Consider the following 13,187-nt stretch of genomic DNA (forward strand, 5'->3'; position numbering starts at 1 on the left):
ATTTTAGCTTTATCATGTAGATGGCTTAAGTAGAATGATTAGCTTGATGATATATATGGTGATTGAATATTTTCATTTGTTTAGCAGGTATTATGAACATTGCCCTGTACTTTCTTACAATGCAGTCAGTATTTTTTAGCATTTTATGTTTGATAGCAGTAGCCCTTTTAGATTTTTTAAGCCAAGGTAACAGTACATTAAGCACATTTTATTTGAAGTATTTCTCCCAGCAACATCTTCCTTTCCCATACCTTTCTGTTGTTGATTTGTCTTTAAATGTACTTGCTTATATTTCACCTCTTACTTTTGTCTTTAGTTTTTCTTTCCATAGTTTCTCATTCTTCATATCTGTGTCAGGTCAGAACTCATGCTTTTATTTTGACAACCACTTTATTCATAAAACAGTAATTTGTTAGTACCAGGTAAGCATTTGACATTCATCCTATTCACAATACTGTGTTAGTCTCAGATTTGCCATAAGTATTATATGAAGGTTCATCGTGTGCCAACATGCTGTGAATTCATAAATGGCTTACTTGATAAGTGAATAGATACAGAACTTAGGAAGATGGATATAGAATTTTCCCATTATCATTGTGAATGCATTGCTAGAAACCATTATGTTATATGGATACCTGAGAGAACTTACATTGTTTACTGTCAAGATAACTTGAAGACCTAGACTCTTATCTGCCGTCTAGATAGATTGAAGATTAAGATTCTTGTTACTGTCTAGATAAAGAGAGGGTTTATACTGTTATGTACTTGCTAGTTATTGATGGATATATTGGAAGGAACAATTTAGTTATGGTTAATTTATTTTCAATACAGGTATTTTGAATCCACTGCATACATTCATGAGGATGTTCGTGAGGGTATAGTAAGAGTATGTCGAATGCTTCTTCACACACGTTACCCAAAATACACAACAGATGGTTATGGGGCCTTGTATGCTAGGCCCCCAGTTATATACACCAGCAGCACAGTCAGGCCTGGATTACCACAACACATCTCCACGATGGTAAGATTATCTTTTATATGTCTAGGGAAGAATATCATTGTGATGAGTGAAATGAATGGAACCGTGGGAGATAAACTAGAAAGAATAATAGACGGGTGTAAGGTCCCAGATGAAAATAAAGATGGTGAAAGGATACATGAAATTTGTGCATTAACAAGTATGAACATTTTGAAGGCATATTTCAGCACAAGGGTCATCAATACTTGTGCTTTAGGGACAGAAAAGACAAGATTGTGATTATTTTGTATAAATGAAAATAAGTTTAATAGTATGTGTGATTTAAATATTATGAGTTACAAAATGTGAGGAGAGTTTCACGTCCTTTTGCTTTTCCCTTTCCATCTTTTTATGCAAACAGGAGTATTTTTCAACATATACATTTATATACATACACATACACAGACATATACATATATACACATATTCGTACTTGCTTGCCTTCATCTATTCCTGGAACTACCTTGCCCCACTGGAAAGAGCATCGCTACCCCTTGCTTCAGCGAGGTAGCACCAGGAAAACTGACAAAAAAAAGGCCACATTTGTTCACACAGTCTCTAGCTGTCATGTGTAGTGCACCGAAACTGCAGCTCCCTATCCACATCCAGGCCCCACAGACCATTCAATGGTTTACCCCAGATGTTTCACATACCCTGGTTCAGTCCTTTGACAGCACGATGACCCTGGTTCCATTCACTACTAAGTCCACTCCCAGATATCTAAAACACTTCACTTTCTCCCATTTTTCTTCATTCATACTTACATCCCAATTAACTTGTCTCTCAACCCTACTAAACCTAATAACCTTGCTCTTTTTCACATTTACTCTCAACTTTCTTCTTTGACACACTTTTCCAAACTCATTCACCAACTTCTGCATTTTCTCACTCAAGTCAGCCACTAGAGCTGTATCATCGTCGAACAACAGCTGTTTCACTTCCCAGGCCCTCTCTTCCCCAGTGGACTGCAGACTCGCCCCTCTTTCCAAAACTCTTGCATTTACCTCCCTAACCACCCTATTCATAAACAAATTAAGCAACCATGGGGACATCACACACTCCTGCTGCAGACCAACATTCACTGGAAACCAATCACTCTCCTCTCTTCCTACTCGTGCACATGCCTTACATCCTTGGTAAAAGCTTTTCACTGCTTCCAGTAACTTACCTCCCACACCATTTACTCTTAAGACCTTCCACAAAGCATCTTTATCAACCCTATCGTATGCCTTCTCCAGATCCATAAATGCTACATACTAATCCATCTGTTGTTCTAAGTATTTCTCACGTACATTCTTCAAAGAAAACGCCTGATCCACACATCCTTTACCACTTCTGAAACCACACTGCTCCTCCCCAATCTGATGTTCTGTACATGCCTTCACCCACTCATTCAATACCCTCCCATATAATTTCCCAGGAATACTCAACAGACTTATCCCTCTGTAGTTTGAACACTCAACCTTTATCCCCTTTGCCCTTGTACAGTGGAACTATGCACACATTCTGCCAATTGCCAGGCACTTCACCATGATCCATACATACATACATTGAATATCCTTACCAACCAATCAGCAACACAGTCACCCCCTCTCTTGATAAATTCAACTGCTATACTTGATCGCCATTTCCCGTGTCAATGAAGTAGTGCCACTAAAGAATCGAAGAAAGACCTATCCAATCATTACCTACATATCTACATACACGTACAAGCAAGTATAGATATGTGCATGTGTTTGTATATTTTTATGTATGTATATGTACATGTATGTGTGTGTATGTATATATGAGTGAATGGGTCTTCATCTGTTTCCTGGTGCTTCCTCACTGGTGCAGGAAACAGCGATGAAGTAAAATATCAAATAATGATTGTAATATCTCTCATACATGTTTGCTATTTCCTGTTTCTGCAAGGTAGTATCAAGATCAGATGACTGAGCTTTATAGAGATGAACATCATCATATGGCCCCTTCCTTTATTATTTCTTTTGAAAAGTGATACAGGAGTAGAGAATTTGCACCCTTACCCCCTGCTTCTACACTTGTTAGTTGCCTGCTTTGAGTGGACTGGTCCAGGGTATGTAAAATGGTTGGGGGAACCCACGGAAAGGTCTGTTGGACATTTTTTCTTTCTTCTCTTTGTACATGATTTCTATTCAACATTTAACCAGTTTACTCTTATGCTGATGATTCCAATCTGTTACATACTTCAGCTCATTTCCACATCCTTCCTCACTTCAATACTCATTCTCTTTCTTGTACTGAATACATAATTCAGACCTGTGTAGTATCACAGAATTGTGAAGAGTAACCTGCTTGTATTCAATAGTGCTAAAATACAGGTTTTACCCAAACAGTCTCTTTTTTTGATTTTTTTTTGTTTATGTATATTTTCAAGACACCTCATTTTGTCCTTGCATAGGTATAAACATGTTGGGCTTTTCCTTATTCTCCACTGTATCCTTTAAGTGCACATAACCAGCTTTACAAAATCTTTTTCCCTAAAGCTTGGGGTATTGTATGTGTGCCTTGAATATTATTCATGTAAGCAGCTATCATGTATCTTCAGTGGCCTTATTTGTTCCATTGTAAAGAGTTGCTACCAAATTTGGGGTGGCCCTTCCTACTCCTCTTTATTAAGCTGTTCCTGGGTATAGGGGAGAAGCAACATATGTATCTCTTACGTTTCATAGAAGGTAACTAAGAGGGGTGGGAATTAGGGCTGAAAATTCTCCCCACCTATGATTTTATTTTCCGAAAGATGAAACGGGAACAAGATAAGTCAGGATTTTTCTTCTGAGGCTCTTCGTCCTTTTCCTGATGCTACTTTGGGAATGCAGGAAACAGCAAATCAGTATGAGAGAAAGAAAAGGAAAAGAATCAAAAGCCTACCATGTGATTGATTCTTCAGTTATCACCTCTAACAGTCTCTGTCTGTCTCCCTTGATATTGTTACCCTCTCTCTCTGTTCTGCTGGTATTATTTTGGCCTGTGTTCTTCTGAACTGTCTGCTTGTGACCAGAGTGTTATAGTTCCTTCCCTTGAACACTACAGCTCTATAACTCTCTTCCTTCTTTTGTATATCTCTCTTCATTTGACTTCTCAACCTTCTCAAACAAGCATTTAAGGAGCTCTGAATAATTTTTTCATTCTGTTTTTTAATCCTGCATTCCTTTCACCAGAGATTGCCTTGATTGAAGAATGTTCTTTCTTGTAACAGGGTGTTTGCGGTTAAAAGTGATCCCATATCCAAACCTTCTTTGCATATAAAAAAGAGACAGTGAAGAAGTGTGAAATGTTTTATGATTATATGTGCTGAGAAGACAAATAGTTAATTCCCTGGATGGTTTCTTCGAAGATTTTGGTTTTCTCTACAGCTAGGTCTAGGGTCTGGGTGCGTGCGTGTAGTTCCTTGCAACACTGTGGTTGGTTCACCTCTAGCCATGGACACAGCTGCCTTAGATCGCATGATGGCGGAAGACCTGGCAGCACAAAAGATACCCTTCCTTGTCATAGCCAATGCAGGTTAGTTAGGCATTTGCTCTGTGTTGTTGTACCTTGCTACAAATATTTGTAAAATAAAAGGGGGGGGGGATATTGACCAAAAAGATTATATCTTTGAATTCATTGGAAATCATAGCATTCATGTGAAGGACTAGGTCATCTGTATTGCATAAGTTACTTATTTTACATAAACAGAGTAGTGAGGAAAGGAGTGTTGTATGAGAGGATATCTGTTGGTGCTTTGGCTGTTTTGATGCAAAGGGACTAGAGGATCTGAATGCAAAAGTAGGTGATGTGGCAGTTGAGAATATTATTAGAGAGCATGGAGTCCTGGGTATTACTGAAAATGGGGAAGAGCTTGTTGAGTTGTATGCTGAAAGAGGAAATATGATTGGCTGAACAGAAAAAGATGCATTCAGAAGTATACATGGATAAGTGAGTTTGGGTATCATCAGGATTTGGATTACGTACTGACTGACAGGTATGCAAAGGGGAAGTTATTAGATGTCAATTTGCCCAGAGGGGCAGAAGGTGTGACATAATTTTATTGTGTGGAGGTGGGCATGAAAGTTTCGTGAGGTTTTAGGAAAAAAGGAAATGGGATGTGTGAAAAAAGTAGTGGACATGAGCAAGCACAGGAAAAGGGCCTGTTTTTAGAGCTGCCAAGAGAGATCAAGTGAAGATTGGCGGGTGTAAGTAAATGAGAAAGAGAGCAAAAGATTGGGAAGCAGTGCTTGCATGTGTGTGAAATGTGTGGCAAGTGTTATGAATGAGGCATGAATATTATAGACTGAATTAGATCACTATGATGTATTGGGATGATATGTTTTCAATGAGCTGAAGCAGGGCACATCAAGGTCATGCAGGAATTGGTAGTCCTGTTTCCTGTGGGATGAGGTGGTGCCAGGAATGGATGAAGGCGAGCAGGAATGAATATGTACATGTGTATATATGTATATGTATGTGCACGTATATGTATTTGTATTTGTGGATATGTATATGTATGTGACTGTGGGTGGATGTGTCTTTGTATGTTGCCTGGCACTACCTTGCTGACGTAGGAAACGACGAATAAGTATTAGTCGCTGTTTCCCACGTCGGCGAGGGAGTGCCAGGAAACAGACAAAGAATGCCCCATCCAATCACATACATACGTATATATTTATGTATTTATTTATTATACTCTGACACTGTCTCCCCTGTTAGAGAGGTAGCACAAGGAAACAGACGAAAGAATGGCCCAACCCACCCATAACACGTTTATACATAAACGCCCACACACGCACATATACATACCTATACATTTCAATGTATACATACATATACATACGCAGACATATACATATATACACATGTACATATTCATAAATGCTGCCTTCATCCATTCCCACTGCAGATGTGTCACAGGGTGGGGGAGGTGGCCAAAGTTCTGGGAGCATTGAAAAATGTGTGGAATGTGAGAACATTATCTCAGAAAGCAAAAATTGGTATGTTTAAAGGAAAAGAGGTTCCACCAGTGTTGTATGGTTGTGAGGCATGGGCTATAGATAGGGTTGTGTGGAGGAAGGTGGATGTGTTAGAAATGTTTGAGGACAATATGTGATGTGAGGTGGTTTGATCAAGTAAGTTATGAAAGGGTAAGAGAGATGTGTGGTAATAAAAAGAGTGTGGTTGAGAGAGCAGAAGAGAGTGTATTGAAATGATTTGGTCACATGGAGAGAATGAGTGAGGGAAGATTGAGAAAGGGATATATGTGTCAGAGGTGGAGGGAACAAGGAGAAGTGGGGGACCAAATTGGAAGTGGAAAGATGGAGGATATATATAATCATGATAGAAGTTGAGTAAGATAAAAGAATGCTGTAAAGGTATACGAATTCTACATGTCATGCTGACATGCATCTGACTTCAAGTCCATTATGAGATCCATCCAGTCAGTCAGAACAGAACTAGGATGTATTTTACTTGATTGCCGTTTCCTGCGTCAGCGTGGTAGTGCCAGGAAACAGACAAAGAATGGCCCATCCACTCATATACACATATATACACATAAACTCCCATACACACGCATATACATACATAAACATGCACATGCATATCAACATAACACATATACATACTTATATACACATATACATATGTACACATTCATACTTGCTTGCCTTCATCCATTCCTGGCGCTGACTCGACCCACAAGAAACAGCATGGCTACCCCGTGTCAGTGAGATAGCACCACACAACAGACAAAAAAAGGCCACTTCTGTTCTAATCCATGCATGAACTGTGATGTGTAATGCACTGAAACCACAGCACCCTATCCACTTCCAGGCTCCACAGAACTTTCCATGGTATACCACAGATGTTTCACATGCCCTCTATGTAGCTGAAAAGCTCATAATACAAATATGAATGGTCTACTTTTACATTTTGTTAGATGTTTGGATAGGGCTTTACCTTGATGCACTCATTAGAATTAGTATGGTTTAGAGATGACTGTTGTGTTCAGATTCTTGAAGATAGGGAAATATACGAATTAAGATGAAATATATATTATAGGTGGTGGTGCTGTAGGTGGGGTGGACAATGTTGGTAGAATCCAGGAGCTGTGCAATAACCATGAAGCCTGGCTGCATGTGGAAGGTCATGCACTTGCTGCTCTCACCCTACCCAATGCACCTAACCTGGTAAAGTATTTATAAATAAATCAGTATTGTTTTATACCATGTTATAAGTTTTTGTTTCAGCTCAAGTAAATTTCCACTTAGAATGTTGTGTGTATGTGAATGAACTTTTTTTCATATTTGTAAAACATGCTGTTATTCCCCTCACTTCAGTAAGTTGTGCATAGAGAGTAGATTCTTGTATTATTTTAATTTCATAATTATATCCTTTGATTATATTAAAATCTTTCAACTGACATGGCTTGAATTATAGAATACTTTTGTCCTTGCTATATCATTTGTTATTAATATAGATTAGGTCAACTAATTCAGACATAGAGATAAAGTCTACATTTCATCTCAGAGAAAGTGCAGAGATAAATTCTACATTTCATCACAGAGAAAGTGCATATTGTTGGAGGTGAATACCCTCGCTTCAGTTAGTTCTGCAGATTCTTGTATTATTTTAATTTCATAATTATATCCTTTGATTATATTAAACTGTTTCAACTGACTTGGCTTAAACTATAGAATACTTTCGTCCTTGTTATATCAGTTGTTATAAATAAAGATTAGGTCAACTAATGCAGACATAGAGATAAATTCTACATTTCGTCACAGAGAAAGTGCATATTGTTAAAGGTGAATACCTAGAGGAAAAGATTTTCTTATGTATTTGTGATTATGATGATGTTACACACACATGCAGGATTTCTCAAAGGACTCAAAGTAACAAGAAAGTTAGAGTGAGGAAGGGGAGGAGGGGCCATAAGGTGCTAGAAGACCTAAGCATGTCACTTGCAGAGAAGCAGTATAGATGTTATATCAAGTGTGAGGAAAAGAAAGTGAAACAATATACTATTGGACTCAGTGCACCAGGTAAAAGCACGAATGGTTGTTTCAGAAGGAATTAAGAGGAAGAGTGCTTGTTTCAGGTCCCCACAAAATGTGACTGGACTAGACATTAGTAACACAAATTGGTTTTGCTAGGCAAAAACCTAATGTATATGACAACAAACATGAGACCCATCTTTGTCCTTGCTAATAATAGTGACTTTCAATAGTATCTGCATGTGGAACAATTTCATCCAGAGGCATTTGGGGTAGACTTATGTAACATCTTTGAAACTCATTGCTTCTGTGAAAGATATTGGCATTAGATCCAAAAGTGTTATTGCTTGCATTTTATAGTTCTTAAGTTGGCACTGTTCTTACTCTTGCCCATTTTACATAAAAATTCATTAAATGAGTTATGAATTGAAAGGGGAAAGTTGTATATGACACATTTTTAAAGAACATTTTGTGTTGAAATTTCATTTATGTTTATTTGAAAATGAAAGTTTCATATACAGTCTTTGTCACTTGAATTCACATAAACATTTGCAAAGGAATAAATGTATTGCTTTAAGTCCTTGGAAAAAACAGTGTCATATTTACATCATGTATATAATCAGAAATTTGAGACTCATAGGGAACAGGGGAAAAATGAAGTTTGAAATTTCAAACTGTGAAGTGTGATTCAGTGCAAGATATCTGAGAATTAAAAATCTTGCAAGACTATTCTGAAAAATTTACTTTAGGCTTATATTCTGGATAATATTTCTGCCTTATTGAATTGGATTCAGTTATGTAAATTTTTTTTAATGTTATGGAGAACACCTTGTAGTTTGGTTGGGCCATTCTTTCGTCTGTTTCCTTGTGCTACCTCGCTAACGTGGGAGACAGCGACTAAGTGTAATGAAATGAAAAATATCTTGTAGTTCAAATTGTGATCTTATGCAAAGAAAAGAAAAGGTTGTAAAGGAAGCAAGTTGAAATGTGCCTCTAACATGCTTATTACTTCTGTGTTCTGGCTCTTAAGTTTTACAGAATGAAATACCCCTAAGTGAGATACTTAGGGGTTTGATTTACACAGGAATTATTTTTGTTATATTGATGTGTGTCAGACCTTTTCATGTGCCATACAAATTCTTTCAATAGCATTTTTGTATTTATGATTAGACATGAACACATGAAAATATATATCTTTGTTTCAGTTTTGAAACATCTTAACTTTACTGGATGGAATTGAAATACAATTTTTGGTGATACTGTTAAAACTTGTTTCTTTTCAGCCTGCCAAAGTAGGGGACAGCATGACATTGCCACTGTCTCTGTGGTTGGGTATCCCATCACTGCCATATGTTGTATCCTTTTACAAGCATAACTTTTGGGCTTTAGATTTTTTAGGGAAGGATTGTAGAATATTTCCAGAGTCTGTGGTGGGAAACATAGTAGAATACTGGAAGGGTATATGTCAACCAAAAATTTTTGGAGTAAGTGGTGTCTGTAAGTAGTTGATAATGCAGTTTGATACCATCATTAACATCAATCCAGGAAAGCATATATCAACCTGATGACTTTTGTCAATTTGGTTATAGTAATTTTTTATGCAAATACCATTGATTATTAATTTTGCATTAGATAAGATCCCTCTGAAGAGAATTTTTTTTGAAGAAATGTATGAAAAATATAGTTTTCCATTTTGTTCACCGAGTTTAAGTTAATGTTTTATGTCTACATGATCCTGTCCTCCTACATGGCAAGTGTTCATATGCTATGTAGTTCTCCCTTTTCTATTATCTGTTTTCATTGTTATTTGTCTGAATGTGTTAACCATTCTGTAGAAAATATATATAAGAAATTAGAATGCAGGTATCTCTCAATTTAGGCATATTTGATTTATGCCATTTTGAGATAATGTGCATGGTCCATTTGCATCATATTTTACTTTACACAGGCTTAGATTTGGAATAACACAGTCATTACTGGATTGGCAGTACGTTAGTGTGGCATTACCAGATCTGTGTGAGAAGTGCACACATGCATGGCACAAATAACAGTGTATAGTCATGGAGTACTGCAGTATATTTTTGATGCATTATACTTTGTATTGCACTTGTTTTGCCCATTGCAACATGCCACCAAAATATTTTTTAAGTTCTCCTGGTGTCATTAGTGCTAAGAAGCATAAGGCCATCACCAGTGAGATTAGGATGGATATACTCAGACATTGTGAGAGGGAAGAATGAACAGCTGACATTAAGCAATTCCTTGAACTTAGTAAATCTACTTTACTGATTATTTGTGATAGTGGAGAGATCGAAGGGAGTGCTAACTGTGAAACATTAAACAGTGCATGTAAGACCTCATATTCCTGAAGTTTGATTATGGAGGGAATAGAACAAATGTCGAACATGTCAATCAAATGTCAAACTACTGAAAAAAGATACATGAAAAATACAATTCAAATATTATTCACAGATCATAAGTAGAATGTTTTGAATGAGTAGGAATCTCAAACATTCAGGAACTAGGTGAGATTTCCATCTTTGCCAGCTATTTTATCCTATATTTTCTGTGAATATGATGATAAAAGCTAATTAGTGCATTAGTTAAAGACCTATTTTTTATTTATTATACTTTGTCGCTGTCTCCCGCGTTAGCGAGGTAGCCAAGGAAACAGATGAAAGAATGGGCCAACCCACCCACATACACATGTATATACATAAACGCCCACACACGCACATATACATACCTATACATTTCAACTTATACATACATATACATACATAGACATATCCATCTATATACATGTACATACTCATACATGCTGCCTTCATGTATTCCTGCCGCCACCCTACCACACATGAAAATGGCACCCCCTCTCCCCCTGCATGCACAAGAGGTAGGCCACATTTGTTCACACTCAGTCTCTAACCGTCATGTGTAATGCACCGAAACCACAGCCCCCTTTTCACATTCAGGCCCCACAAAACTTTCCATAGTTTACACCAGACACTTCACATGCCCTGGTTCAATCCATTGACAGCATGTCGATCCTAGTATACCACATTGTTCCAATTCATGCTATTTCTTGCACACCTTTCATCCTCCTGTGTGTTCAGGCCCCGATCGCTCAAAATCGTTTTTACTCCATCCTTCCACCTCCCATTTGGTCTCCCACTTCTCCTCGTTCCCTCCACCTCTGACACATATATTCTCTTTTTCAATCTTTCCTCACTCATTCTCTCCATGTGACCAAACCATTTCGATACACCCTTTTCTGCTCTCTCAACCACACTCTTTTTATTACCACACATCTCTCTTACCCCTTCATTACTTATTCGATCAAACCACCTCACACCACATATTGTCCTCAAACATCTCATTTCCAACACATCCACCCTCCTCTGCACAACCCTATCTATAGCCCATGCCTCATGACCATACAACATTATTGGAACCACTATTCCTTAAAACATACCCATTTTTGCTCTCCAAGATAATGTTCTCGTCTTCCACACATTCTTCGGTGCTCTTAGAACCTTTGCCCCCTCCCCCACCCTATGACTCGCTTCTGCTTCCTTGGTTCCATCCGCTGCCAAATCCACTCCCAGATATCTAAAACACTTCACTTCCTCCAGATTTTCTCCATTCAAACTTACCTCTCAATTTACTTGTCCCTCTACCCTACTGAACCTAATAACCTTGCTCGTATTCACATTTACTCTCAGGTTTCTTCTTTCACACACTATACCAAACTCAGTCACCAACTAATGCAGTTTCTCACCTAAATCAGCCACCAGCACTGTATCATCAGTGAACAGCAACTGACTCACTTCTGAAGCCCTCTCATCCACAACAGACTGCATACTTGCCACTCTCTCCAAAACTCTTGCATTCACCTCCCTAACAACCCCATCTGTAAACAAATTAGACAACTATGGAGATATCACGCACCCCTGCCGCAAACCAACATTCACTGGGAACCAATCACTTTCCTCTCTTCCTACTCGTACACATGCCTTACATCCTCGATAAAAACTTTTCACTGCTTCTAGCAACTTACATCCCACACCATACACTCATAATACCTTCCACAGAGCATCTCTATCAATTCTTATCATATGCCTTCTCCAGATCCATAAATGCTACATACAAATCCATCTGTTTTTCTAAGTATTTCTCCCATACATTCTTCAAAGCAAACACCTGATCCACACATCCTCTACCACTTCTGAAACCACACTGCTCTTCCCCATTCTGATGCTCTGTGCATGCCTGCACCCTCTCAAACAATACCCTCCCATATAATTTCCCAGGAATACTCAACAAACTTATACCTCTTTAATTTGAACACTCACCATTATCCCCTTTGCCTTTGTACAATGGCACTATGCAAGCATTCTGCCAATCCTAAGGCACTTCACCATGAACCATACTTACATTGAATATCCTCACCAACCAGTCAACAACACAGTCACCCCCTTTCTTGATAAATTCCACAGCAATACCATCCAGACCCACTGCCTTGTTGGCTTTCATCTTCTGCAAAGCTTTCACTGCCTCTTCTCTGTTTACAAAATCATTCTTCCTGACCCTCTCACTTCGCACACCACCTCAACCAAAACACCCTATATCTGCCACGCTATCATCAGATACATTCAACAAACCTTCAAAATACTACATCTTCCTCTCACTTCACCACTGCTTGTTATTACCCCCCCTTCACTGTTGTTCCCATTTATTCTCTTGTCTTACACAGTTTATTTACCTCCTTCCAAAACATCTTTTTATTCTCCCTAAAATTTAATGATACTCTCACCCCAACTCTCATTTGCCCTCTTTTTCACCTCTTGCACCTTTCTCTTGACCTTTTGCCTCTTTCTTTTATACATCTCCCAGTTATTTGCACTATTTCCCTGCAAAAATCTTCCAAATGTCTCTCTCTTCTCTTTCATTAACAATCTTACTTCTTCATCCCACCACTCACTACCCTTTCTAATCTGCCCTCCTCCCACCTTTCTCATGCCACAGGCATCTTTTGCGCAAGCCATCACTGCTTTCCCTAAATACATCCCATTCCTCCCCCACTCCTTTTATGTCATTTGCTCTCACCTTTTTCCATTCTGCACTCAATCTCTCTGAAGACATATTAGAGAGAAATGGGCAGAAAAGATATATGA

General features: G+C 38.2%; 1 protein-coding gene across 1 annotated transcript in view; it reads left to right on the plus strand.

Annotated features, from left to right (window-relative positions):
* The window catches only part of LOC139766094 (pyridoxal-dependent decarboxylase domain-containing protein 1), a 53,107-nt gene that overhangs the window by 10,482 nt on the left and 29,438 nt on the right, over positions 1–13,187 (plus strand). Inside the window, exons 5-8 of the mRNA XM_071694247.1 lie at positions 832–1,021; positions 4,396–4,543; positions 7,076–7,203; positions 9,294–9,365. Of these exons, the coding sequence (XP_071550348.1) occupies positions 832–1,021; positions 4,396–4,543; positions 7,076–7,203; positions 9,294–9,365 (538 nt within the window). The remainder of the gene's footprint in view (positions 1–831; positions 1,022–4,395; positions 4,544–7,075; positions 7,204–9,293; positions 9,366–13,187) is intronic.

This window comes from Panulirus ornatus, chromosome 57 (assembly GCF_036320965.1).
Source record: "Panulirus ornatus isolate Po-2019 chromosome 57, ASM3632096v1, whole genome shotgun sequence".
NCBI lineage: Eukaryota > Metazoa > Arthropoda > Malacostraca > Decapoda > Palinuridae > Panulirus > Panulirus ornatus.